Source organism: Haliotis rubra, unplaced genomic scaffold (genome assembly GCF_003918875.1).
Source record: "Haliotis rubra isolate DU_JTF1 unplaced genomic scaffold, ASM391887v1 Scf354, whole genome shotgun sequence".
Taxonomy (NCBI): domain Eukaryota; kingdom Metazoa; phylum Mollusca; class Gastropoda; order Lepetellida; family Haliotidae; genus Haliotis; species Haliotis rubra.
In genome coordinates this window covers 151,219-175,856 of record NW_025767029.1, presented here as the reverse complement: position 1 = coordinate 175,856, position 24,638 = coordinate 151,219, and the positions used below count along the sequence as shown (strand labels likewise).

General features: G+C 44.2%; 1 protein-coding gene across 3 annotated transcripts in view; it reads left to right on the top strand.

Moving 5' to 3' along the window:
- LOC124285161 overlaps positions 1–24,638 on the top strand; it is a 68,942-nt gene that overhangs the window by 35,675 nt on the left and 8,629 nt on the right. The window contains exons 13-20 of one of the 3 annotated variants that reach the window (XR_006900741.1): positions 3,821–4,072; positions 4,412–4,518; positions 5,793–5,965; positions 10,047–10,233; positions 10,608–10,700; positions 20,456–22,755; positions 22,857–23,165; positions 23,893–23,997. Coding sequence is in view for 2 of the 3 variants with exons in the window: in XM_046721337.1 (XP_046577293.1) it covers positions 3,821–4,072; positions 4,412–4,518; positions 5,793–5,965; positions 10,047–10,233; positions 10,608–10,700; positions 20,456–23,165; positions 23,893–23,997 (3,627 nt within the window). In the remaining variant the exon portion in view is untranslated. Of the gene's footprint in view, positions 1–3,820; positions 4,073–4,411; positions 4,519–5,792; positions 5,966–10,046; positions 10,234–10,607; positions 10,701–20,455; positions 23,166–23,892; positions 23,998–24,638 lie in introns of those variants that run through there. The other 2 variants (XM_046721337.1, XM_046721338.1) reach the window with 2 other exon arrangements.

The following is a 24,638-nucleotide window of genomic DNA, read 5'->3' as shown; positions in this document are numbered from 1 at the left end:
TTGACATTGAAGTTTTGGACCATCACAACTGGGACCTCCCGCCCCCAGTCGTGCCCATCTGTCAGACCCCAGTAGGCGGGAGACTGGGGATCATTTGGCCCAATTGGACAATCCGAGGGGATCCCTTTGTTACCAACATCCTCAAGACCGGCTACAAGCTACCAATCACCGTGTCACCGCCTCTGACCACAATGCCCCGGTCACGCGTGTATTCCCGAGATCAGCATGCCTTGCTAGCAGACAACATCCAGGTGCTACTGGACAAGCAAGCAGTGCTAGACCCCAAACAGTCCCTGGGGTTCTACTCGCCCATCTTTCTGGTTCCAAAGAAGGACTCAGACAAAATGGGCATGATACACAATATGGCGACCTTCAACGCTCTTTACCTCTCGGAGCCGCCCCACTTCCGGATGGTGTCCCTGGAGCAGCTGCGTTCCAAGCTTGCGCCCCTGGTGTGGTTGGTCAGCCTCAACCTTCAGGATGCCTATTTGCACGTTCCCATCTTCAAACTCCACAGGAAGTACCTGAGGTTAATCTTCAGTGGAATCCACTACCAATGGAAGGTGCTTCGGTTTGGCATTTCCACGGCCCCGTGGCTTTTTACTCGGATCACCTCGCCAATCACCGGATTCTTGCACCATAGGGGCATCGATTTCGACCCGTACATAGACAACTGCCTCATGAACCACAACCACCCTCAGTTGCTGCAGATAGACGAACTTCACCATTCGCCTCCTACAGCAACTGGGCTGGATCATCAACAGAGACAAGTCCCTGGAGCCCTCTCAGGAACTGACCTTCATAGGAGGCCTGTTTTTGACTCACTGCGACCTTGTCAGGGTTCCCCAGGATCGTTGGACGAAGATTATAAACTTCGCCAGCCGAGGGCTGTCCCAGCCGTTCACTCTCAGAGAATGGAAGTCCCTCCTATGTCTTCTCACCTCAGCTCAGGACTTAACACTCAGAGGATGCCCGATGCTCTGGCCGCTACAGCGTTTCCTTCTGCTGTACATCCAGGCGGACGACCTACAGTCGAGGTTCCCTCTACCTCTTCATCTTCACACTTATCTCCGCTGGTGGACTGTAGAGTCGAACGTCTGTGTCGAACGTACATGACCAGGAGTTCTTCGTAGATGCGTCCCTTCATGGTTGAGGTGCACACCTCAAAGACCTGACCACCTCAGGGCTGTGGTCTGATGCCGAGTCAAGGTTGCACATCAACAATCTGGAGTTCCAAGCGGTCATTTTAGCGGTCTAACACTGGGCACCTCTTCTGAGGAACACCAATCGCCTGATTGCATCGGACAACTCCACGGTGGTTTGGCTGATTCGCAACCAGGGCACGATCAGGTCCAAGCAACTGCTGGAGCAGACCTTCCTGTTGGCCAGTATTCTGGATCAGCATCAGAGCCCAGTGCCAGAGCCCAGAGCAGCATCAGAGCCAGAGCCCGCCAAGGTCATTGCTCGCGCCCATCAAGTTTCCATGAGGTCACTATATGATGACAAGTGGTCTTCATTTGAGAAGTGGGGCGGTGGGGTAGCCTAGTGGTTAAAGCGTTGGCTCGTCACGCCGGGGATCCGGGTTCGATTCCCCACATGGGCACAATTTGTTAAGCCCATTTCTGGTGTCCCCCGCCGTGATATTGCTGGAATATTGCTAAAAGCGGCGTAAAACTAAACTCAGTCAGTCAGTCATTTGAGAAGTTTTGCTCCCAGGGTCCCGATCCACATAACGTTCGTAGCGCTACGACATTCGTAAGCCTATGATAAACTACAGAGTTACGACAGGTCGTAACCTTACGAACGCTTTGTGGATCGGGACCCAGAAGTCCAAGGACCCTTTGAAAGCTTCACCTCAGTTTGTGGCGGAGTTCCTCCTTTTCCTCAGGAAATCCCGGCATCTGAAGGGCAGCACAATCGGAACCTACTTATCAGATCAAGTGTGACAGAAAGATCTCCAAGGTGCCGGAGCTCATCACCGTTTTCAAAGCTTTCAAGCTCAAGGATCAGAAGGCCAAGTTTTCGCCCTCCAGCTTGGGACTTCAACATTGTCCTACGACATCTGAGAGGTCCCCCCTACGAGCCCTTGGACTCTGCCTCGTTTGAGAACCTCTCTAGGAAGACAGCTTTCCTTCTGGCCCTGGCCACTGCGGCTAGGGTTAGTGAGTTACACGCCTTGGACGTCACCAGAGTTCACTTCGAACAGTCTCGGCACGGACCTGTTCATTTGGGACTACTCTGGGACTTTATGGCCAAGAACCAGCTCCCAGGACAACCAGATAGGATGTTCACCATTCCACCGTTATCATCCATCTTGGGGTCCCACGACGCTGAGGAACAGCTGCTGTGTCTGGTGAGAGCACTGAAGGTGTACATCGCCAAGTCGGCGTCCAGGAGACAGTCTCGCAAGAGGCTGTTCATCCCGTTCTCTGCGGCCAAGGGTGAGGTCAACAGGAACACCATCGCTCTCTAGCTGCGCACAACCATCCTGGCTGCTTACGTTGCAGAAGACCTCCCTCACCTTACAGCCAACAACACGCATGAGATCAGGGCCCTGGCTTCGACTATGGCACTCCATAGGAATTGCACTGTTCGGCCATCATGGAGGGTTGTTTTTGGAAGTCATCCTCTGTCTTTATAAACCTATGGCCAATGTTGTCTATTGTTCTTGCAGTTGCTTCGCATTATGGAATAACCTCGGTAGAGGTTTTACGATTGCAGGAGGTTTTACAATGACCATTGTAACACCTCATACGAGGTAAGAAGTTTTACAATGGTCGTTGTAAAACCTCATACCCTGATATGAGGTTTTGAAATGACCATTATTTATGACTGATACAACTTTGTCTTGCAATGACTGATCGAAAAATATCTCATTATTGAAAACTTCCAATATTTAGTGGCGATAACTGGTTTTGAACCCGCAACCCATCGCTCTCTAGCTTGACGGTTTTATCCACTACGCTACGAAGGATCGCTGTGAGGAATGAGATTGTTTGTCAGTATGAACCATGTGTTTCTCACAAGACAGGTACTGCGGGCAGCACACGTGCAGGACACGGGTAGCGCATGCAGAGCAATGGCGCGTGCGGGGCAAGGTGTTGGCTGCCAGTCGCATCCCATTGACACCGGCTGTTCCATCAATGTTGTTCTACTCAGTACATGCACAAATTGAAAATAATACATATATAATTTTTGTTCTCTTAGACGGTTTATAAGTTTGATAAAAGACTCCTCCTCGATTTTGGTTGAGAATGTAAAACCTCAGGGGAAGGAAATCCCGAGTATTTAACGCCCTCGGGATTTCCTGACACTGAGGAGTCGGAGTCGCCTTTTATCCTACACATCTAAAATATTTAGATTTTAATAATTTTCATTTAAGTCATCAGTGCATTTACATAAATACTGCGAAAATTATCTACGAAGTAGCAAAAACTCCAGGTGAACCTAAAATCAGTTCCCTCAGTTTCTATATTTATTAGTATGTGTTAGAATGGTGGGCTTCAAATACTGTTGAAGTAATCAAACACACCCATAGTTAGAGAAAAATTAGCCCAGTAATTTGAAACAGATATAATTGGAGATTAAATTACAGGTTATACTGTTTTTGTCCAGCTTACTTCAGTACTGAAATGAAATAAACGTTAACTTGTATGTTGTACTTGTTTAACATGTTAACAAATGTTATAGGTTGCTATGGGTTTAGATGAATTGTCACAATTTAATGAAAACTTTGTTTTGTTTTATCATTAACTCTTTTTTTCCCAGAAATATATGGTTCTAAGTACTCAATACTTAAGTTGATTCTAATTCTTTCCAGCAGGGCTGTGTAAATGTGAGACCGAATGATGCTCCTCGATCAGCCAGAAGAAGCGACACCCCAGCTGCTGAGACCACGCCTGAAACCTCACTGCTCCACCACCATCTGGATGCATACCACGAGTTGATGAAGCTGCAACCAAGACGGCACACGGAGCAGCAACTCCGCGAGGAGAGGCTGCGCATCAGGGATGCTCAGCTAAGAACACAGCAATCAGAGCTTGAGAGACTCCGTAAAAATCCCAGTCATGATGTGAGTAACCATGGTTACAGATAAATCTCAACGTTGATGCTCTAGTTGGTGCCCAATTTTAATGTAAACTCGATTATAAACGAATGGGAACTTTGATAACCACCCATGTGTCAGTATTAAAGTTTGTGATCACATGACCAAACTTGAAACTCACCAAGTGAAGTAAGTAATATCATATCAAAATATGATAAGTCCTGAGTACACCCCTTGAATAAAGAAATAGGGTTTTCACCAATTCAAATGTGCCATATAGGGCTTTCCTTGTTATCCAATTGGCATTCACCCTATATGAAGGAAGTAGAATGCTGTTCTTAGACTTGTATTGCCCATGCTCTTCAGTTATTCAAAGATGACCTGCAAATGAAGCGAGACGAACTCCTGCAGAAGCAGAGAGAAAAGGAGCGTCTGAGAAATGAAGAAGAGGCCTTTGAACTGAAGAAAGAGGCGCAAGTATTTCTAACTTAATTCATGCAAGACGACTGATGATAGCTGATCCTGGTTTGGATTATCGGTTGTGAACAGCATGATCATTTTATACAGATGAAATAATGTTCCAAGTTCACTCAATCATTTCTGAGCATGTACACTTGATTGTAGGAAAGGCAAGAGAAACTTAAAACAGTTGGTTGCTAGACAATGATGGAAGCTGGTTGTGGCAAACAGAACTTAAGGTGGAGGCTCATTGTGGTTACCAATCTGAGGGGCGAGGCTGTTTATTGTGGTAACCAATACTTGGTGTGGTGGCTTATTGTGGTAACCAATACTTGGTGTGGTGGCTTATTGTGGTAACCAATTCTTGGTGTGGTGGCTTATTGTGGTAACCAATACTTGGTGTGGTGGCTTATTATGGTAACCAATACTTGGGGTGGTGGCTTATTGTGGTTACCAATACTTGGGGTGGAGACTTAGTGTGGTAACCAATACTTGGGGTGGAGACTTATTGTGGTAACCAATACTTGGTGTGGTGGCTTATTGTGGTAACCAATACTTTGGGTGGTGGCTTATTGTGGTAACCAATACTTGGGGTGGTGGCTTATTGTGGTAACCAATACTTGGGGTGGAGACTTATTGTGGTAACCAATACTTGGTGTGGAGACTTATTGTGGTAACCAATACTTGGTGTGGAGACTTATTGTGGTAACCAATACTTTGGGTGGAGACTTATTGTGGTAACCAATACTTTGTGTGGAGACTTATTGTGGTAACCAATACTTTGTGTGGTGGCTTATTGTGGTAACCAATACTTTTTGTGGTGGCTTATTGTGGTAACCAATTATTGGGTTGGTGGCTTATTGTGGTAACCAATACTTTGCGTGGAGACTTATTATGGTTACCAATCTGAGGAGAGAGGCTGTTTGTTGTTATCAATCCTGGTGGGGGGTGACGTGGAGACTAGAGGTTACTGGGAATTCATGTATTTGAGTCCCAGTAATGATATTGAAAAATGACCCGTTGTAATTCTCTGTGACAAGTTCTGTTATTTGGGCATGAATCTCGTTTAATACAAGATTGATAAAGATGAAATCTTGCTGAAATAGCTCATATCAGCCTGGTGTGGATCTAGTTTGATGATGACCACTACCCCTACTTACCTGCCCTTGTCTTCATACGCTTGAATACAGGTTATATTATGCCATGTTATAGCTGAGATACTGTAACAACTATGCTCATGTATGAAGCCCAGAACAGGAAGTTTAATATTGATGTTTTTTGTGTGAAGTGAGAGGCAGCACAGTGCCCCCATTGCCCCTGTGAGCAGGAAGTACTACGAGAGCATTTCCTACCATGAGAAGCAGCACAAGATGGAGCCTCACACACCACACAGACAGACACCCAGGCGGACAACGAGAACACCCCCTCTCATCACTACTGTGGAAAACCCCATCAAGAGAGGTGACTATCACTGTTGGGACCATGGTTGTACTGGAGGTGACTATCACTGTTGGGACCATGGTTGTACTGGAGGTGACTATCACTGTTGGGACCATGGTTGTACTGGAGGTGACTATCACTGTTGGGACCATGGTTGTACTGGAGGTGACTATCACTGTTGGGACCATGGTTGTACTGTTTAGTCTGTGTTGTATGAGCCCGGATTAAGGATGATCCTTGGTTGGAACACCAGTTTGTCTGATTGTCTTCCTAGGTTCGTCATTCCCACATTCTTGGGTTTCTCCACAGTTTAATGCAGATCTACAGCACTTTGGGCTTTAATCCCACATTAAGCTGTCACACTTTAACGATGGAATACTGTTCAAAGCAGCATAAAAACAATTTTTTTCTTATCCTGACTCATGATCTTTTGCTTATCTCCCTTTTCTTTTCGAATGGTAGTGGAACACTTGAATCCCTTGAAGTTCCTGAAGCGGACGTAAAAATACACTCACCCACGAGCTACCTTCCTTTTCCCGCATAAACAGTCATGTGACCAGCCTTACTTGTCACTCTCTCCCTTTTCACCCAAGTGGATGGTTGGGCGAGCACTGGAGTCCCGCATACGGCATTATATCCTTTTTATTTAGGTCCTATTCTTCAAAATTATGCTGTGTATGGATTTGGCAATAACTACTATATATTATATGTAAAAAAAAATTGTAAAAATTATTTGTATTTGTGTCATAATTTCATCGTTATGTAACTTTGTTTACATTTCATGAAATCTTGCAGTGTTTGCAGGCACAGGTTATCTGTGGCTGATCCTCACCCCAAATGCCTTTCGTGCATAAAATCATGTTCTTCCAGCTTGCACTGTACTTAATGTGTTGATTTATCAAATCTACAATTTAATCATTATTTGTCATATATCTATAGACATGCCGTGGATCGGGTGAGGAAGTCATCTCAAGTCACGGCTGATAAAACAGGAGATCAGCCTGCAAACTGTATGTTGCTTGCTACTGCTGAAATTCATAATACTTGTGCTGTGTTGAGTACGTTGCAGGGGCAGTCTGCTGGTACAGGGGCCAAGAAGAGATCGGCTACAACGCAGTTGTCTCCGACTCAAGCTAAGAAAAAGACGTCTTCTTCTACGTCGCAGAAGAAAGCATCTGTTACCAGATCTGAGGGTAAATCTACGCGGCCTAGTAAGTCAACGCATCAGAAATACTTCAACAAAGAGATATTACCTCCGCATTAAGTAGACGTTTTTTGATGATCCTCCGTTACTTCTACCCGAAGTACCCACGAGATCGGCGACTCAATCGACTTCCACGACTACTAGATCGTCACAGCAGGCCAGCTGTTTGACAAACTACAACCAACTTCTCAACGGAGTGAAGTCGAGCAGCGTTTGCGAACGTTTCTTCTACACCGCAGCAGCTTGAATCAACGCAGAACTTGATCCGGGTGAAATTATGAGACAATTCACCAACCAGATGATGGCCATGATGAAACGTAGGTTCGAGGAAGAAGCGAAGGCTTGGCAAAGCCTCTCATCTACTGACATATTGCGCAAACCTACGGACCTGCGCTAACCTACTCCTCATAGAACTACGTCTGAGGACTACGTTGGCGAACTTACACCTTTGCGAAGGTCTTCACAGTCGGACGACTCTGTCATCTTGGAGGAGGATATGAGATGCCTACTCATCATTGTACATCTGTGAACCCTCAACGTTCGAGAACATCGAAGGATCCATCTCCTACACCTAGCCGCTCTAGATCGAGATATCATATCTCTCACAGAGGTTCGCGAATAGAAGGCTCACATCACAGATGTTCGTGAAGGAATACATCTAGCGACAGACGTTCGCGAAGAGAAAGCTCACATCACAGAGCTTTGCGAAAGGATACATCTAGCAACAGACGTTCGCGAAGAGAAAGCTCACATCACAGAGGTTCGCGAAGAGATGAATCTACAGATAGACGTTCACGAAGCGAGGAATCTTCGCGAAAGGATGATGGAGGTTCGGGAAGGGATACAGGTTTGCAGAAGGAGGATTCGCGGAGGCATAGCTCTACCGATCAGGAGATAGCTGATGTATAACCAGACTTCGTCTTCCCGGACTCAGAGGTTACAGCTTGGATAGCCAATGGTTTGAACTTGGAGTCTCCTTCTAAGGATAGATGAAGTCTACACTTATAAGATGCGTAATGACGACTTTGACTCGGTGACTATTCCTCCAATTGAACCTATATCCAAGGTACCTTCTAACCTACGCACAGCTTTGAGAAAGCTGCAGACATCTACAAGGTTTGAGAACTCTCAGATCTACAGGCAGATAATAGCAACGCAGACATCTACAGGGTTCACGAACCCTAGGGTTAAGAAACCCTTACATCAACAGGCAGGATGTTGACGTCGACTCTAATACCATATGGCTGAATAAAACGAAGCAATGATGAAAACAGATGGTTTGTCAGTTTAAAACTCAACAAAAAGATCTACAACATCTGCGATCTGTACAGTTTACAGCCTGCATAACTCTACAACCTGCACAAACCCGTATACCTGTATAGGTTGAGTTTCGGACGACAACCTACTTGCTGAAAGGAATCACTTCATCTATACGGATGCTGAGGTCTTATACCGGGTAGCAGATGGCCTGCGGATATTGTCGTTCACTCACTCTCTCACTCCAACCCAACAGAGACGTACTGCATATACGCTGATGACTTCGACTCCAATATGATTTCACCTATGAAGCCAATATCTCAAGTACTGGAGAACCTCAAGGCGACCTTTGTAAAGGGCTTAAGGTCAAGCGCATGTTCATCCCGTTATCTCAAGAACGACGATATCATTCTGGATGAGAGCCGTCATATTGAGAGCCTATAAAGCAGCAGGACTAGAACCTCCAAGAGCTTCCAACCCACACGAAGTCAGAGCATTGGTGTCAACACTAGCTCTGCATGGAAATTGCTCTATATCAGAAATTATGGATGGCTGCTTTTGGAAGTTGGACACTGTGTTTTCCAACCACTACCTCCGAGACATTGCCACTGAAGACGTCTCAGGCATTCACCAATTTGGGCCTTTTGTTGTAGCACACCTACTAACGGCTCCATAAAAGGCTGAGTTGGAAAATATCACCCTTTATCACGTTGCCTCGTTGATAACTTTTACTAAGGAAAAGTATTAGCTTGAAAGTCCATATGCACAGTCTAGGACAGGCTAGCATTAGTGATTAAAGATCCTGTACGGGTAAAGATCTTACCTGTACGTGAAGGGGCCAAACTCATGATAAAAATCTTATCATAATCTATGGATTGTTATAAGATATCTAGTAATAAGAAGATACTAGTTTATCTGAAGCCACATGAATCAAGATGATTCAACTTGTCTGAGATGGAAGTAAGACAAGAAGTGGTCCCCCCGAGTTATAACAGAAGTTGGAAGAATAGAATCTCGGGAAATGCTGCTACGCAGTTCCCATGGGGGGGATACAGGACGTATCTAAGGACAGCTAATGAATCCAGGAAGGAGCCTGACCCACCACCAATCTGTCGGATTCTATAAGCAAAAGATCATGAGTCAGGATAAGAAAAAATATGTAATTCTTCAAGTAAAATTGATATTTTTATACTTATCCTGACTCATGAGGTCAAGCCCTCCCGACCTCCCCGCTGGAAACACTTCGGATTGCACAGCAGATCCAAGTGCTTGGGCAGAAAAATCAGGAAAGTAAGGCTGGTCACATGACTGTTTACGCGGGAAAAGGGAGGTAACTCGTGGGTTAGTGTATTTTTGCGTCCGCTTCAGGAACTTCAAGGGATCCAAGTGTTCCACTACCATTCGAAAAGAAAAGGAAGATAAACAAAAGATCATGAGTCAGGATAAGTATAAAAATATCAATTTTACTTGAAAAATTACACATTCATTCTCTCCAATAATTTGGACCCTGAACATGTGGCTACAAGAGACAAGGGTCAGTCCAGTGGCTAGCTGTACATGTGGTAATGTTACATATGGCAACATATCACTAACTCACGAGCAGGCTTCACAGTAAACTGCTGTCATATTTGATACATTTAGAGATTCCCAACCGGCAGAGTACATGGAGTCGTGTGGTGACCAGTGAGTCACCATGGGGAGAGAGGACTCGGAAACAACTGGAACTGAAGACAATGCTGCCAAGTAACATGGACGAAGAGGAGGTGATGCTGCAACAGGCGCTGACCCTCAGCATTCAAACAGCTGAGCTCGACATGCAGCAGAGAAAGTAGGTGTAAAGGTTGTTAAAGTCAGATAGATGGAGTGTTGAAACTTGCACACTTTATCATAATACAGAAAAAAAACTAAAAAATACCATGATGAAAGGAACGGACCGTGAGAAGCCCAATGTTCGATCTTGAGGGTTGTCAAGGTGACTTGATTAAGTGTTGTTTTACCTTAATGGTGGGCTTACAATATCAGACATCTTATAGCCAGAATATTGTTAAGTGTGTAGAGTAACAGCAAACAGTGATACGCAGAAAGGAAAACACCAGATATGTGACAGCAAGGAACATGACTTCTTTTAGCTTAGTCTTAGAAGCACCCTCTCCCTTTGCTTCATTTATTCCAGCTTTAATAAACTTTAACAATGTGTTGTAGATGGCAGGAACAGCTTGAACAAGCAGAGGCAGACCGGCGGATTATGGAAACAGCCCACTGTACAAAACCGGGCAAGAAGCAGCCAGCCAAAAGGTGAGGCATAAACACTTGTAGACCTTCCTATCACCATGTATCCCTCTACTACTGGGGTTTAAGAGGAACTAGATTTGATTCATGTATTTGTGACGGCTGTTCAATGGATACATGAAGGCACAGGAAAGTCTAACCTCCTAACCATACAGGCCACAATGAATGGGGCTCTCAACCCTGGCTACTTATCCCTTGCTTAAAACAGGGATTATAGTAACAAACTAGGAGCAATCTAGAAGCTGTCATTTTTTCTTGTCCTGACTCATGATCTTTTGCTTATCTCTCTTTTCTTTTCGAATGGCAGTGGAAACACTTGAATTCCTTGAAGTTCCCGAAGCGGATGTAAAAATACACTCACCCACGAGTTACCTCCCTTTTCCCGCGTAAACAGTCATGTGACCAGCCTTACTTGTCACTCTCTCCCTTTTCGCCCAAGTGGATGGTTGGGCGAGCACTGGAGTCCCGTATACGGCATTATATCCTTTTTATTTAGGTCCTATTCTTCAAAATTACGCTGTGTATGGATTTGGCAACAACTACTATGTTTTATATGTAAAAATGTTGTAAAAATTATTTGTATTTGTGTCATAATTTCATCGTTATGTAACTTTGTGTACATTTCATGAAATCTTGCAGTGTTTGCAGGCACAGGTTATCCATGGCTGATCCTCACCCCCAATGCCTTTCGTGCATAAACCATGTTCTTCCAGCTTGCGCTGTACTTAATGTGTTGATTTATCAAATCTACAATTTAATCAATATTTGTCTTATATCTATAGACGTGCCATGGATCGGGTGAGGAAGTCATCTCAAGTTACGGCTGATAAAACAGGAGATCAGCCTGTAAACCGTATGTTGCTTGCTACTGCTGAAATTCATAATACTGGTGCTATGTTGAGTACGTTGCAGGGGCAGTCTGCTGGTACAGGGGCCAAGAAGAGATCGGCTACAACGCAGTTGTCTCCGACTCAAGCTAAGAAAAAAGACGTCTTCTTCTACGTCGCAGAAGAAAGCATCTGTTACCAGATCTGAGGGTAAATCTACGCGGCCTAGTAAGTCAACGCATCAGAAATACTTCAACAAAGAGGTATTACCTCCGCATTAAGTAGGCGCTTTTTGATGATCCTCCGTTACTTCTACCCAAAGTACCTACAAGATCGGCGATCGGTTTGATGAACTACCACCAACTTCTCAACGGAGTGAAGTCGAGGCTCACAACTCATCAACGTTCACGAATGCTTCTTCTTGAATCAACGCAGAACTTGATCCGGGTGAAATTATGAGACAATTCACCATCCAGATGATGGCCATGATGGAACGTAGGTTCGAGGAAGAAGCGAAGGCTCGGCTAAGCCTCTCATCTACTGACATCGTGCGCAAGCCTACGGACCTGCGAGAACCTACTGACCTGCGAGAACCTACTCCTCATAGAACTACGTCTCAAGACTACGTTGGCAAACGTACACCTTTGCGAAGGTCTCCACAGTCGGACGACTCTGTCATCTTGGAGGAGGATAGAAGACATGAGATGCCTACTCATCATTCTACATCTGCGAACCCTCAATGTTCGAGAACATCGAGGGTTCCATCTCCTACACCTAGCCGCTCTATATCGAGATCTCATATCTCTCACAGAGGTTCGCGAAGTCATTCATCACGATAGACAGGTTCGCGAAGAGAAAGTTCACATCACAGAGGTTCTCGAAAGGATACATCCAGCAACAGACGTTCGCGAAGAAAAAGCTCACATCACAGAGGTTCGCGAGGGCATGAATCTACAGATAGAGGTTCACAAAGGGAGGAATCTTCAGTTCGCAAAAGGATGATGGAGGTTCGGGAAGGGATACAGGTTTGCAGAAGGAGGATTCGCGGAGGCATAGCTCTACCGTTCAGGAGATAACTGATGAATAACCAGACTTCGTCTTCCCGGACTCAGAGGTTACAGCTTGGATAGCCAATGGTTTGAACTTGGAGTCTCCTTCTAAGGATAGATGAAGTCTACACTTATAAGATATGTAATGACGACTTTGACTCGGTGACTATTCCTCCAATTGAACCTATATCCAAGGTACCTTCTAACCTACTTTGAGAAAGCTGCAGACATCTACAAGGTTTGAGAACTCTCAGATCTACAGGCAGATAACAGCAACGCAGACATCTTCAGGGTTCGCGAACCCTAGGGTTAACAAACCCTTATACATCAACAGGCAGGATGTTGACGTCGACTCTATTACCATACGGCTGAATAAAACGAAGCAATGATGAAAACAGATGGTTTTGTCACAGTTTAAAACTCAACAAAAAGATCTACAACATGTGCGATCTGTACAGTTTACAACCTGCACAACTCTACAACCTGCACAAACCTTATACCTGTATAGGTTGAGTTTCGGACGACAACCTACTTGCTGAAAGGAATCACTTCATCTATACGGATGCTGAGGTCTTATACTGGGTAGCAGATGGCCTGCGGATATTGTCGTTCACTCACTCACTCACTCCAACCCAACAGAGACGTACTGCATATACGCTGATGACTTCGACTCCAATATGATATCACCTATAAAGCCGATATCTAAAGTACTGGAGAACCTCAAGGCGACCTTTGTAAAGGGCTTAAGGTTAACAACGCCTTCAAGTATCCTTGAACGGACGTACAGATGATATTATTAACACTCGTCACTCAGCGTGGGGGTTAGGATTTTATATCCTATCAACTAAATTCAACATCGGTATTTCTTCAAGATCCATACAGACATACGTCTCGACAGCCTCCTTCGTCATGCTGGCTTATATTATCCACAATGGGAATACATGATTTATATCACTGAACAAGATTTTACACTTGGAGCAACCCTTATTCAAGAGGTCTATATGAGTGGCGTAGAATTACACACGCTTTTACTCAACCAACTAATTGCATCAGATTTTATGGAGGCCAACTTGCTACAACACCAGTGACATCATGCTTGAAGCTGATTGGTCCACGTCAGACAACGCCTCCCACTGACAGAGTAGGCTCCAGCATGTTTTCTGATTTGTAAACAAACCCGTGGTACGGGGGAATACTTTGGCAGCCTTGGAAACAGTATACAACTGTGGCATGTTATCATCGTGGGAATCTAATAGATGTCCAGCCTTGACAGCAGGATAAACGATGTTTATTTTGGAAGTTGTCACTGATAAAAGTCGGTATGAGTACCTGTCCCCTGCGATGCTACACTGGAGCCAGCCTTGCTATAAATAGACAACGCTTCGATGTATGCTGATCAACACAGATCGCATGCGTATATAAGGGGAAGAATGATTCAATCATCACTGCAATCAGAGGTTAGCACTTCCAATGGAACGTCCTACCGTTTGGAATATCGTCGGCTCTATGATTATTCATACGAATAACCAAGCCTATCGGCACCTATCTGCAACTATCTGCAGCATCGAGGTCTACGCAGTGCCGGTTATCTGGACGACAGCATACAGGTTCTTCAAAGTGCCAATCAACTCGGACAGCAGCTGAACTTCACAATTAAGTACCTCACGCAACTAGGATGGCTAGTGAACCTCATGAAGTTTGAGTTAGAATCAAACAAGATCTTCAATTTCTGGGAATAAGAATTATCACAACACAGAATCGAATTGTGGTCCCAGATCATTGGGTCAAAATACAAGCCATGATTCCACAATCAGTCATCTCTCCGTTAACACTACGAACATGACAATGTCTACTTGGTCTACTAACCTCGGCGCAGGACTTGACTCGCACAGGAAGATTACAACTAAGGCCGCTGCAACGGTTCCTGACAAAACATCTGGACAGTGTCGACCCTATCTTGCTGCCAGACAATCTTAAGAGGTACCTACTTTGGTGGACCCACGGATCGAACGTCTGTGGAGGGACCTAATTACAAGAGCCGGCCTTCAACACACATCTCTATGTAAACGCATCGATACAAGGTTGGGGTGCACATCTCAACAATCAAGTTGCATCAAGGAAGTGGTCCAAACAGAGCAGCATCTTCACATCAATCTGCTGGAGATGAAAGCTGTGATCAATGCCTTACAACTATGGTCGAGCTTGCTGATCAACAGAATGCTGACACAGACACAGGCGCTACAACTGCCATTGGTCGCGCCATACTGGCCAGCGAGAGTATGGTTCCTAGAGCTAATAGAAGATCTCGGAAGTCCAACAATCAAGTTACCAGATTGGCCGAACCTACTCATAAATCCGCACACCAAGTAAGTCCACAGGAACCCAACACTGTTCCAGCTACCCGTGTGGACCGTATCAAAACATGTTTGAAGAAAAGACGATACTCCGCCAGGGCAGCCAAGGCAGTAACGCTAGCGTTACGCAGATCTACTCGTAACCTGTATGATGACAAGTGGCTGAAGTTTGAGACTTATGCAAGGCAGAAAGACTTCATTGCGATGAAAGCTACTCATCCTCAAGTGGCAGAATACCTGTGTCAACTGAGACAAACCAGACATCTGAAAGGTTCGACATTATCTACATACCTCCCCGCCATCAGTACAGTGATTACCATGAAAACAGGCATCAAGTTGAAGAAAGTACCAGAATTACTTGCTCTGCTGAGATCTTTTAAACTGGAGGACCAGCAAAAGAAGTTCAGAGCTCGGGCCTGGGATCTGAATGTAATTCTACGTCATCTTACCAGTGATGCCTACGAACCTCTAGATCAGACTACCTTCGAGCTGCTTACACAGAAGACTCTGTTCCTGCTTGCACTAGCCACAGCAGCTCAAAAATCAGAGATTCATGCACTGGACTTTGGTCGAACCAGATTCGACACGGGGCAACATGCTGCAGTTCATCTAGGACTTAGATGGGACTTCATTGCCAAGAACCAACTACCTGATCAGCCAGATAGACAGTTCCACGTACCAGTGCTATCTACAATCCTCGGACCAGAGTATATAGAGGACCTATCCTTGTGTCCAGTCAGAGCCCTGAAGATATATCTTCAAAGACTAAGACAAGGAGACGAAAATTCAAGCGCCTGTTCATCCCATTTTCCACAGAGACATCAGCAGAAGTCTCAAGAACGACGATATTGTTCTGGATGAGAGCCGTCATATTGAGAGCCTATAAAGCAGCAGGACTAGAACCTCCAAGAGCTTCCAACCCACACGAAGTCAGAGCATTGGCGTCAACACTAGCTCTGCATGGAAACTGCTCTATATCAGCAATTATGGAGGGCTGCTTTTGGAAGTCGGACACTGTGTTTTCCAACCACTACCTCCGAGACATTTACTAATACCCAACAGCTTTCTTATATTTGAAAATTTTCCGGACTCCACCAAAAAAGTTCTTTAAGAAACTATCATCATTGAAAACGCAAAAGTTGTTATCTGTCGCAGCGGGGTGAAACCGCAGAAACGGAACAGCTAGTCATGGCGGGGGACATCTCAAAATCTATTCCGGGAGACCTGTCGGTTCCTCGACTGTCGTAGTGTCATAGTCACGACTTAAAGGGATGACAAGTGGTGCCACAGTTGCCTGTTGTAAGCCATCCCGAGACCAGTAACCTTGTTCAATGACGTTAGCTACCTTGTTGACACAGTTTTGCCAAGTTTCAGTCGTGATTTTGTTAAGGGATTCCTTAACCAAAACCTCTACGTCACGTAATCTAAAAGTTGTGTTTGATCTGGCAACATCTCCTTTGACAATACCCCATATCATTTCAATGGGGTTAAGGTCACAGTGATAGGGTGGAAGTCGCAGAATATCGTGACCCTTACTTTTTATGTAACTGTCAACTTTGTAGAAAGGTTCACCTTTGTGGGTTTTTATGATCTCATATAGTTGAGGCTTTGTTGCCTTTGAAGGCCGTGCGATCTGAAATTTGTCGAGCCATGATATCATATCATCTTTTCGACTGTTCGATGTCGGGGTTTTACTGTCGGGGTCCTGCACGCTGTGGTATGGGGCATTGTCCATTACGATAAAAGACTTCTCTGGTAGAGCTGGTACCAACTTGTTTTTCACCCAATCGAGGAAAACCGCACCATTCATCTCGGAATGGTAGTCTCTGTTATCTGTGGACTTTGCCCTGAATACCAAGTCGCAGCCTGGGAGAAAGCCTTTGCTGGAGCAACCAGCAAAGAGAATGATTAGTCTCCCTCCTTTCCCTAGAGGCAGCTTTCTACGTGACCCCTTATCACCCCCATCGGGTACCCACTGACTGCTGGCAGTGTGCGAGGCATTGACCCAGGTCTCGTCCAAGTACACTGGCTCGAACCCTTCCTCGCGCATCTTCTTTAAAACCTGAGAAAATTATTTCTCAAGCGAACGATATCAGGGCGTTCACAGGGTACTGACCTATTCTCCCCCGAAATTTTCTTATAACGATACCCGAAAGAGTGTAAGAGTCGCCAGAGTGTGTACTTTGATACTCTGAGGTTGTGTTCTTGCTTCAAATGCTTTATTAAAATTTTCAGAGACATGGGGTTTTTTTCCGAATAGAGCTTGTTGATAGACTGCCTTACAAGGTTCTTTTGAAAGTTGTCCAAATGTTTTAATTCGTGTGATTTTGACACGACCCCTACCTGCTTCGCATCACCCTCACAATGTTTGTGTTCCAGAACATTTGTCAGTACCCTTGCTGATACTCCTAAAGCTTTTGCTGCCCGCTCACGGAATTTATTAATGGCATAAAATGGTTTGCCCCTTTCGGCTTCAGCACGGAAAAAATTGTACACTTTCATCATCAACTGTTTCACGTCAGCATTCAACTTCATTTTTCATCAGGCATGTGTATCCCGTGCACGACGAGATAGTGGCTGTTCCGTTTTCAGCGGTTTCACCCCGCCGTGACAGATAACAACTTTTGCGTTTTCAATGATGATAGTTTCTTAAAGGTCACATGCAACGTAAAACACAACTTTGCAGATTCTGAATACCTTTCGGTATGGACATACCGAAACAAATCATCAAAAATGCAAATTCAACTTATAAAGTTGAAAAATAACGCGATGAAAAAACCCGCTTGAAATCGGAGTTCAAACGATTCTCTAAATTTCCCCCAAGCGCTCGGGGGAATTCAAGTGGTTTCTAAAGCTGGGCTGCGCTCAGAGCACGTGCGCAGTGAAATAGGTTCACGCAGCTTGGAAGCGGGTTGGCCGATGAATGCTCGGTGAAGGCTTTGGTGTGAGCTATTTTTCTAATGTTTTGTTGGTATTTCACAGGCGCGAGCTTTCTATATGTTATGACAGTAGATTACCGATTTAACTGTTTATATAATTTCATTTGTCTATTTCACCACACGTTCTTCTTACCGAGTCACTTTCTCAGTTCGATACTTAAAAGCAATGTCATTATTTAGCGTTGACAGAATTTCTAACTGTGATATAGATATGTCGTTGTCACAGACAAAACTCAATGTCTGTTTTATTGACACCTATGTGTCTGCCTGCCTGTCTGCTAATGACAATATTCAATACACATGTGTACCAACAAGCTGAAGCTAAATGAGGACAAGACAGAGTGTCTTCTGGGAGGGACAACACCTCGCCAAGAACAGACCAACATCAAGTCGTTTCACTTTGGCGAAACCACTGTTCCACTATCTAACAGTGTTAAGGACCTTGGCGTGACTGTTGATCCTGAGCTGTCATTGGACCAGCACATTACCATCTTGTGCAGGACATGCTTCCTACTCCTCCGAAACATTGGAAACGTTCGGAAAGCTTCTCACAAAGGAGTCAGCTAAAATCCTTGTCCTCTCATTGGTGATGACAAGACTAGATTACTGCAACAGCCTCTTTGCTGGTGCAACAAAATCCCAGATTGGTAGACTGCAACGGGTTCAGAACACAGCAGCAAGAATAGTCACTCTCTCACCCAAGTCAGCTCACATCACCCCTGTGTTGAAGGACCTCCACTGGTTGCCCATTCCACAGCGCATCACTTTTAAACTCTGCATTCTCGCCTTCAGATGTCTCTCTGGAAGTGCACCTCAATATCTGTCCGACCTCCTTTCTCCATACAAACCAACAAGATCCCTCCGCTCCGAGAAACATAATCTTCTGTGTATTCCTAAAGTCAGAACAGTTAAATTTGGTCAAAGAACTTTCTCTTATGCTGCAGCCTCAGAATGGAATCATCTCCCACAACATTTTAGAGAAATGACAGAACTTTCAACCTTTCGAACATCGCTAAAGACCCACCTTTTCCAAAAAGCCTTTTCGTCCTGACATCAGCGCTTTGAGCATGCATTGTGCATGGAAATAAGCGCTTTATAAATGAACTATTATTATTATTATCTTCGATCACTGACCACATGCAATTTGAACTTAACACCTATCAGGCTATACACCATAAACAAAACGCATTGATTTATGGCCCGAGTTCGGTCTCTGTCACATTCTGTAATTACACAGACAGGCAGGTGTGATACTTGTACACATGACATGTTATGATGTCTGTTGATTGCAAAATGTTATCCACAAAAAATGAGCATGTATTTACAAAAACCAAACATCTCTATATATACACACACAATGAGCCGTGAGGACATCTGCAAATGAACCAGCACTTCCACTTGACTGCACACCCACCCGCTCTGACTGGGTTCGGTATCCTGGCTGCTTCGTTTCTTGGGAAGTAAACCCAAGTACAAAATATTGCACTTTTGATTTGCGATTGTACGCTTATAATTTTGTTTATATGTTTTTTCATAAGCAGCAATATATATTATATGTCATGAATAAGTGATAATTGTATTTTAATTATGTTTGATTTTTTGGTTGCATGTGACCTTTAAAGAACATTTTGGGTGTAGTCCGGAAAATTTTCAAATATAAGAAAGCTGTTGGGTATTAGTAAATGATAAACATGTGTACTATTTATATTTATGTGGCAATTTTGTACAATGATAAAATTTGCAATTCATCGGTCCGTTTCTGACTCAAACGGACTGTAGGACAGGCTAGCATGAGTGACTAAAGATCCTGTCGGGTAAAGATATTACCTGTACGTGAAGGGGTCGCAACTCATTTATGATAAAGATCTTATCATAATCTATGGATTGTTATAAGATATCTAGTAATAAAAAGATACTAGTTTATCTGAAGCCACATGAATCAAGATGATTCAACTTGTCTGAGATGGAAGTAAGACAAGAAGTGGTCCCCCCGAGTTATAACAGAAGTTGGAAGAATAGGATCTTGGAAATGCTGCTACGCAGTTCCCATGGGGGGGGGATACAGGACGTATCTAAGGACAGCTGATGAATCCAGGAAGTGGCCTGACCCACCACCAATCCGTTGGATTTTATAAGCAAAAGATCATTAGTCAGAATAAGAAAAAATATGTGATTTTCAAGTAAATTTGGTATTTTTATACTTATCCTGACTCATGAGGTCAAGCCCTCCCGACCTCCCCGCTGGAACACTTCGGATTGCACAGCAGATCCAAGTGCTTGGGCAGAAAAATCAGGAAAGTAAGGCTGATCACATGACTGTTTACGCGGGAAAAGGGAGGTAACTCGTGGGCTAGTGTATTTTTACGTCCGCTTCAGGAACTTCAAGGGATTCAAGTGTTCCACTACCATTCGAAAAGAAAAGGGTGATAAGCAAAAGATCATGAGTCAGGATAAGTATAAAAATATCAATTTTACTTGAAAAATATTACATTTTTGTACTTAATTTGACATTCAGAATACTGATAAATCCTTCAGGAAGCTTTTTCGAGTTGTTCTATTTGGAAAGCATCTGTACTAAGTGGTTTGTTTCAGGAACAAGAACTCTTGCCTGTCAGAGCCAGCTGTTGGTTCTTCATCTTCTAGCATGAAGTACCCTCTATCGGACAAGTTTTTGGTGTATCCTGGAGCGTTTGTCAATCAATCAAGCCACAACTTGGATGAATTTGAAACCCGACCTTCATGGTGTCTACCCCTAAATCCAAAATCGGAAACAAGGAAAGTGTGTAAACCAAAACCAGCTAAAAGGGACAGTTGGTCGCTCTGCCCTGGCAAACCCACGGCAGATGACTGGAGCTACTCAAAGTCAGCTGATACGGAGAGTACTGATTCAGAACTTGAAGAATATGAGTATGCAGTAGAAGAGAGATGCTGTCAGTTCAAAAGCCTTGTTGGTAATGTTCGTGCTGGTGAATCAAGCTTGCATGACAGCTCTTGCACAAATACTCAGCAGGAGGGTGTTAACAGAAATATCAAGTCCAATCGAAAAGCTGATCAGGAGAAAAAGTCGCTTGAACTCATTACAAATACGCCTTGGCAAAATACTAATGAAAACTCAAATAATGTCAACAAAGATGCCCGAAACCAAGTTAAAGCCAACTTTTCAAGAGACTCTTCAAGCCGCAAGGAAAGCAGTGATGACTGGGATGTGGAGTGTCAATGGAAGACAGAAGGCCCGTCATATCCACTACTCAAGTATAAGCCCAGGACGGATAATAGGAAGTCGAGGGAAAAAGTAAATGAGAGTTCCTTACCTCCCAAGCCCCTCTCTCTGATGCGAGAAAACTGTGAACCTTGTACTGCAGAAGGTACTGTGCAAACAGAAGAGCAGCTGACACCCAAACCCATCCCTGTGTTGCTAGGAGACACTTTGCGTTCTACATCAGAAAGTCCTGTGAAGACTGATAGCCAACTGCAAATAGAAACGGTTGGTTTAGCAAGTGTTGTCAAGATTGAAGCTGAAACTAACACGGACTCACTGGTGGAATCTGACCTAGTTCCAGAGAGACATGACTGTTTCACACAAACCAAGGTCTCGTCAGGATTTGTAGGAGGTTTTTGGGACTCTGCTTCAAACAATGCTGACAAAATTCCTGTTCCCAAGCAACAAAGAAATATTTTGGCAGATCAAGAGGTGTTGAAACAAATCCCTCTAAATGGATTTACACACTCTAAAGAGAAGGATCTCAAAGATAGATCTAGTAACCGAGTGCCCCCGGTGGCGCCAGAGCCTCGCACACAGAAGCCTGAGAACTGGGATGACAATCACCTTGTTTCATCCTTGGCTGAATTAAGTGTAAAGAATCCTGCTACAAACAGAACAGAAACTAGCATCACTGTCAACACAGGTCATGAAAAGACCACGATTCCAAGACTACCTGTGATAATGTCTGTGTTGAACGATAGCCAGGAGCAAGATCAAGTGCCTGAAAGGATGATGACAGATGATCAGAAACTAAGTAACCATCACTACAATGTCCAGCAAGCAGAACAGACCACTCAGTCTTCAGAAAGAAATGTCAGTGGATCTGGACCTTCAGAACAGTCCAGTCAACCTGGTGGCCTTCCTGTCGGACTTCCTCAACATCTTATCCAGGCATATCTACAGTATGTGGCACAAAATGAAACCACACCAGGTCAACAGCAGCCCACACCTCATCCAGCCCCTGCTAATTGTGTGCAAGGTGTTGCCTCTGGCAAATCTTCCAGCGAGATGACACCTGGTCTTCCATGTAATGCACCATCTGCAGCATATCCCCTGCCAGGCAATCCTGGCTACATACCTGCCATGTGGTCTCACCTGTATCCATGGATGGGCCCACTTATAGCTAACCCTGTGATGTCCCACGCCATGATGCCCTTCTGCCCACCTCCAGTCTTTACCTACTCCCTTCAACAACAGATCAAGACACAGGAGTCTGGGGCTAAGGAAGTCACTTCAAACAAGCATCAAGGGATCGAACAGAGAAGCTCCATCAATCAAGTAAATTGCCACCCTCATGAGTGGGACTCTGGCTTTGGTCAACAAGATCCTGTATCCAAATCAAGTGGCCATCAGTCAGGACAGTGTACAAGTTCAGGGGCCAGTATGTTAGATACGGATGTTGAGAATTGCTCACCACAGCAGACCACTAGGGATGGTGGTGGGCAACAGATGGGAGGTGTGAGACAGGAAAAGGAGCACATGGTTGAAGCACATCAGGACATTCTCAGATGTAATGTCAGCCAAAAGGATCACTCACTGAACACAGGACATGAGGAGCCAATGAACAAGGGTGGTGTAGGGCAGCAGACGGCAATGAATGGAAGTGGTTTGGGACAGCAGTACAAGGGTGGTGCAGGGCAGCAGATGGCAATGAATGGAAGTGGTTTGGGACACGACAAGGGTGGTGCAGGGCAGCAGATGGCAATGAATGGAAGTGGTTTGGGACAGCAGTACAAGGGTGGTGTAGGGCGGCAGATGGCAATGAATGGAAGTGGTTTGGGACACGACAAGGGTGGTGTAGGGCAGCAGATGGCAATGAATGGAAGTGGTTTGGAACAGCAGAACAGAGTGTACAAGGGTGGTTTTGGAGAGCAGAACTCGGTGAACGAGGGTGGTTTTGGACAACAAGGGATGAAGTACTGGCTGCAACAGAATCAACCCAGTTCTGAAGGAAATATGAACAACAGCAACTTGATAAACAGAGAAATGACGGCCCCCATGACACACTCAGACGAACCTTGCAGCTCAAGGAGTATGAGGGTAAGCCTTATTTCTGGTGTACCAGAACAAGTGCTTGTCATTGCTTGTTCATCTCTCATACAAGATCCTCATTATCACACTTCCATATTGCAGTCACAGAATTCTGTCCCAATATTAAATTACTGAAATACTTTATCCTTTTATTCTGGGGCCACACTTTGCCAAACACAGTATTGTTTCAAGTATATATTAGCGACATCTCCTAGTTGGCCATTCCAGTGAAATGTAGTTACTGGAGGTGTAGGATCTGAAAACGTCACAAGTCAAAGATATATATATATGGTTATGGTCACAGTGAGGTTCATTTGTGAAGTGCGTTTGCAATTTTATAAGAGAAAATAAAAAATTCTGGTCGACATTTTGACTCTTTGGATGAAAAGGTGAATATGTAGTGTTGAACATGAAGATATTGATTCCAAGGACAATGATGGTTTAAATATGGTGTAACCCAGGAGAATAGTTTAACTGTAGTCAGAAAACTTTTGTACACACTGTCCATATAGAGGATAAATATGGTTGGAAAGTTCAGATTGTTGTGCATATAGCATTTAATCCCCTTCTAGGTGAGGCTCACTGACTTGGTACGTATGTCAGTGCTCATGATGTCAGTCGCTGGGTTTTCTGGTCCACCTGATGATTCACCACTGTCCACTGTCAGATAGTGTGTATATTGCCAAGTTAGATTATCAACAAGCAAATTATGCTGTGATTTGTCTTCATTCTGTAGCCAAACTTCCCACCAAGGTTTCAACGACAGAAGCGGTTGGAGCTGAACAAAAAAATCAAGACCTTAATACAGGAAATAAACAAAGAGCAGGAAGATTACAAAGAGGTTGGTATGGTTAACTTCAACTCCTGTAAGCTATGCAGGGCTCCATTTGGAACAATATACCTCAGGCCATAGATTGTGAAACAACAGAAATAGTCTTGAACTAAATAACACCCTGTTATGGTCCTGTTTCTTAACGGCAGCTAGTAGAGTTTGTGTGGATGGTGTCCATATCCAGCTGCATGCTATTGTGCATTCGTGGATACTATTTAATTCTGGTACCTCTTAAAAGTTCACCTTTAGCTCTATGACTTGTTTGACATGTTGGCTTAATGTTGAATTTTCTTTCTGTTGAATGTGAATGAGTTTAGTTTTATGATGCTTTTTAGCAATATTCCAGCAATATCACTGCAGGGGACCCCTTGTACCCCATGTGGGGAATCAAACCAGGGTCTTTGGCGTGATGAGTGAAGGCTTTAACCACCAGGCTACCCCTCACCCGCCTTGTTGTTTTGAGTTGGCTTACCTGGTATCAACTTGTCTGTGATGGTCATTGGTACAGCTGGAATATTTCGGACCATACTAAGAAGAATATGTTTCAATCATGTGTCGGACAGTGAAGAGACAATCAGCATGATCAGTCTCTATTTAAATCTGTTGTTATTGCAATAGACATATTCAGTAATTAATAAATATATATATGT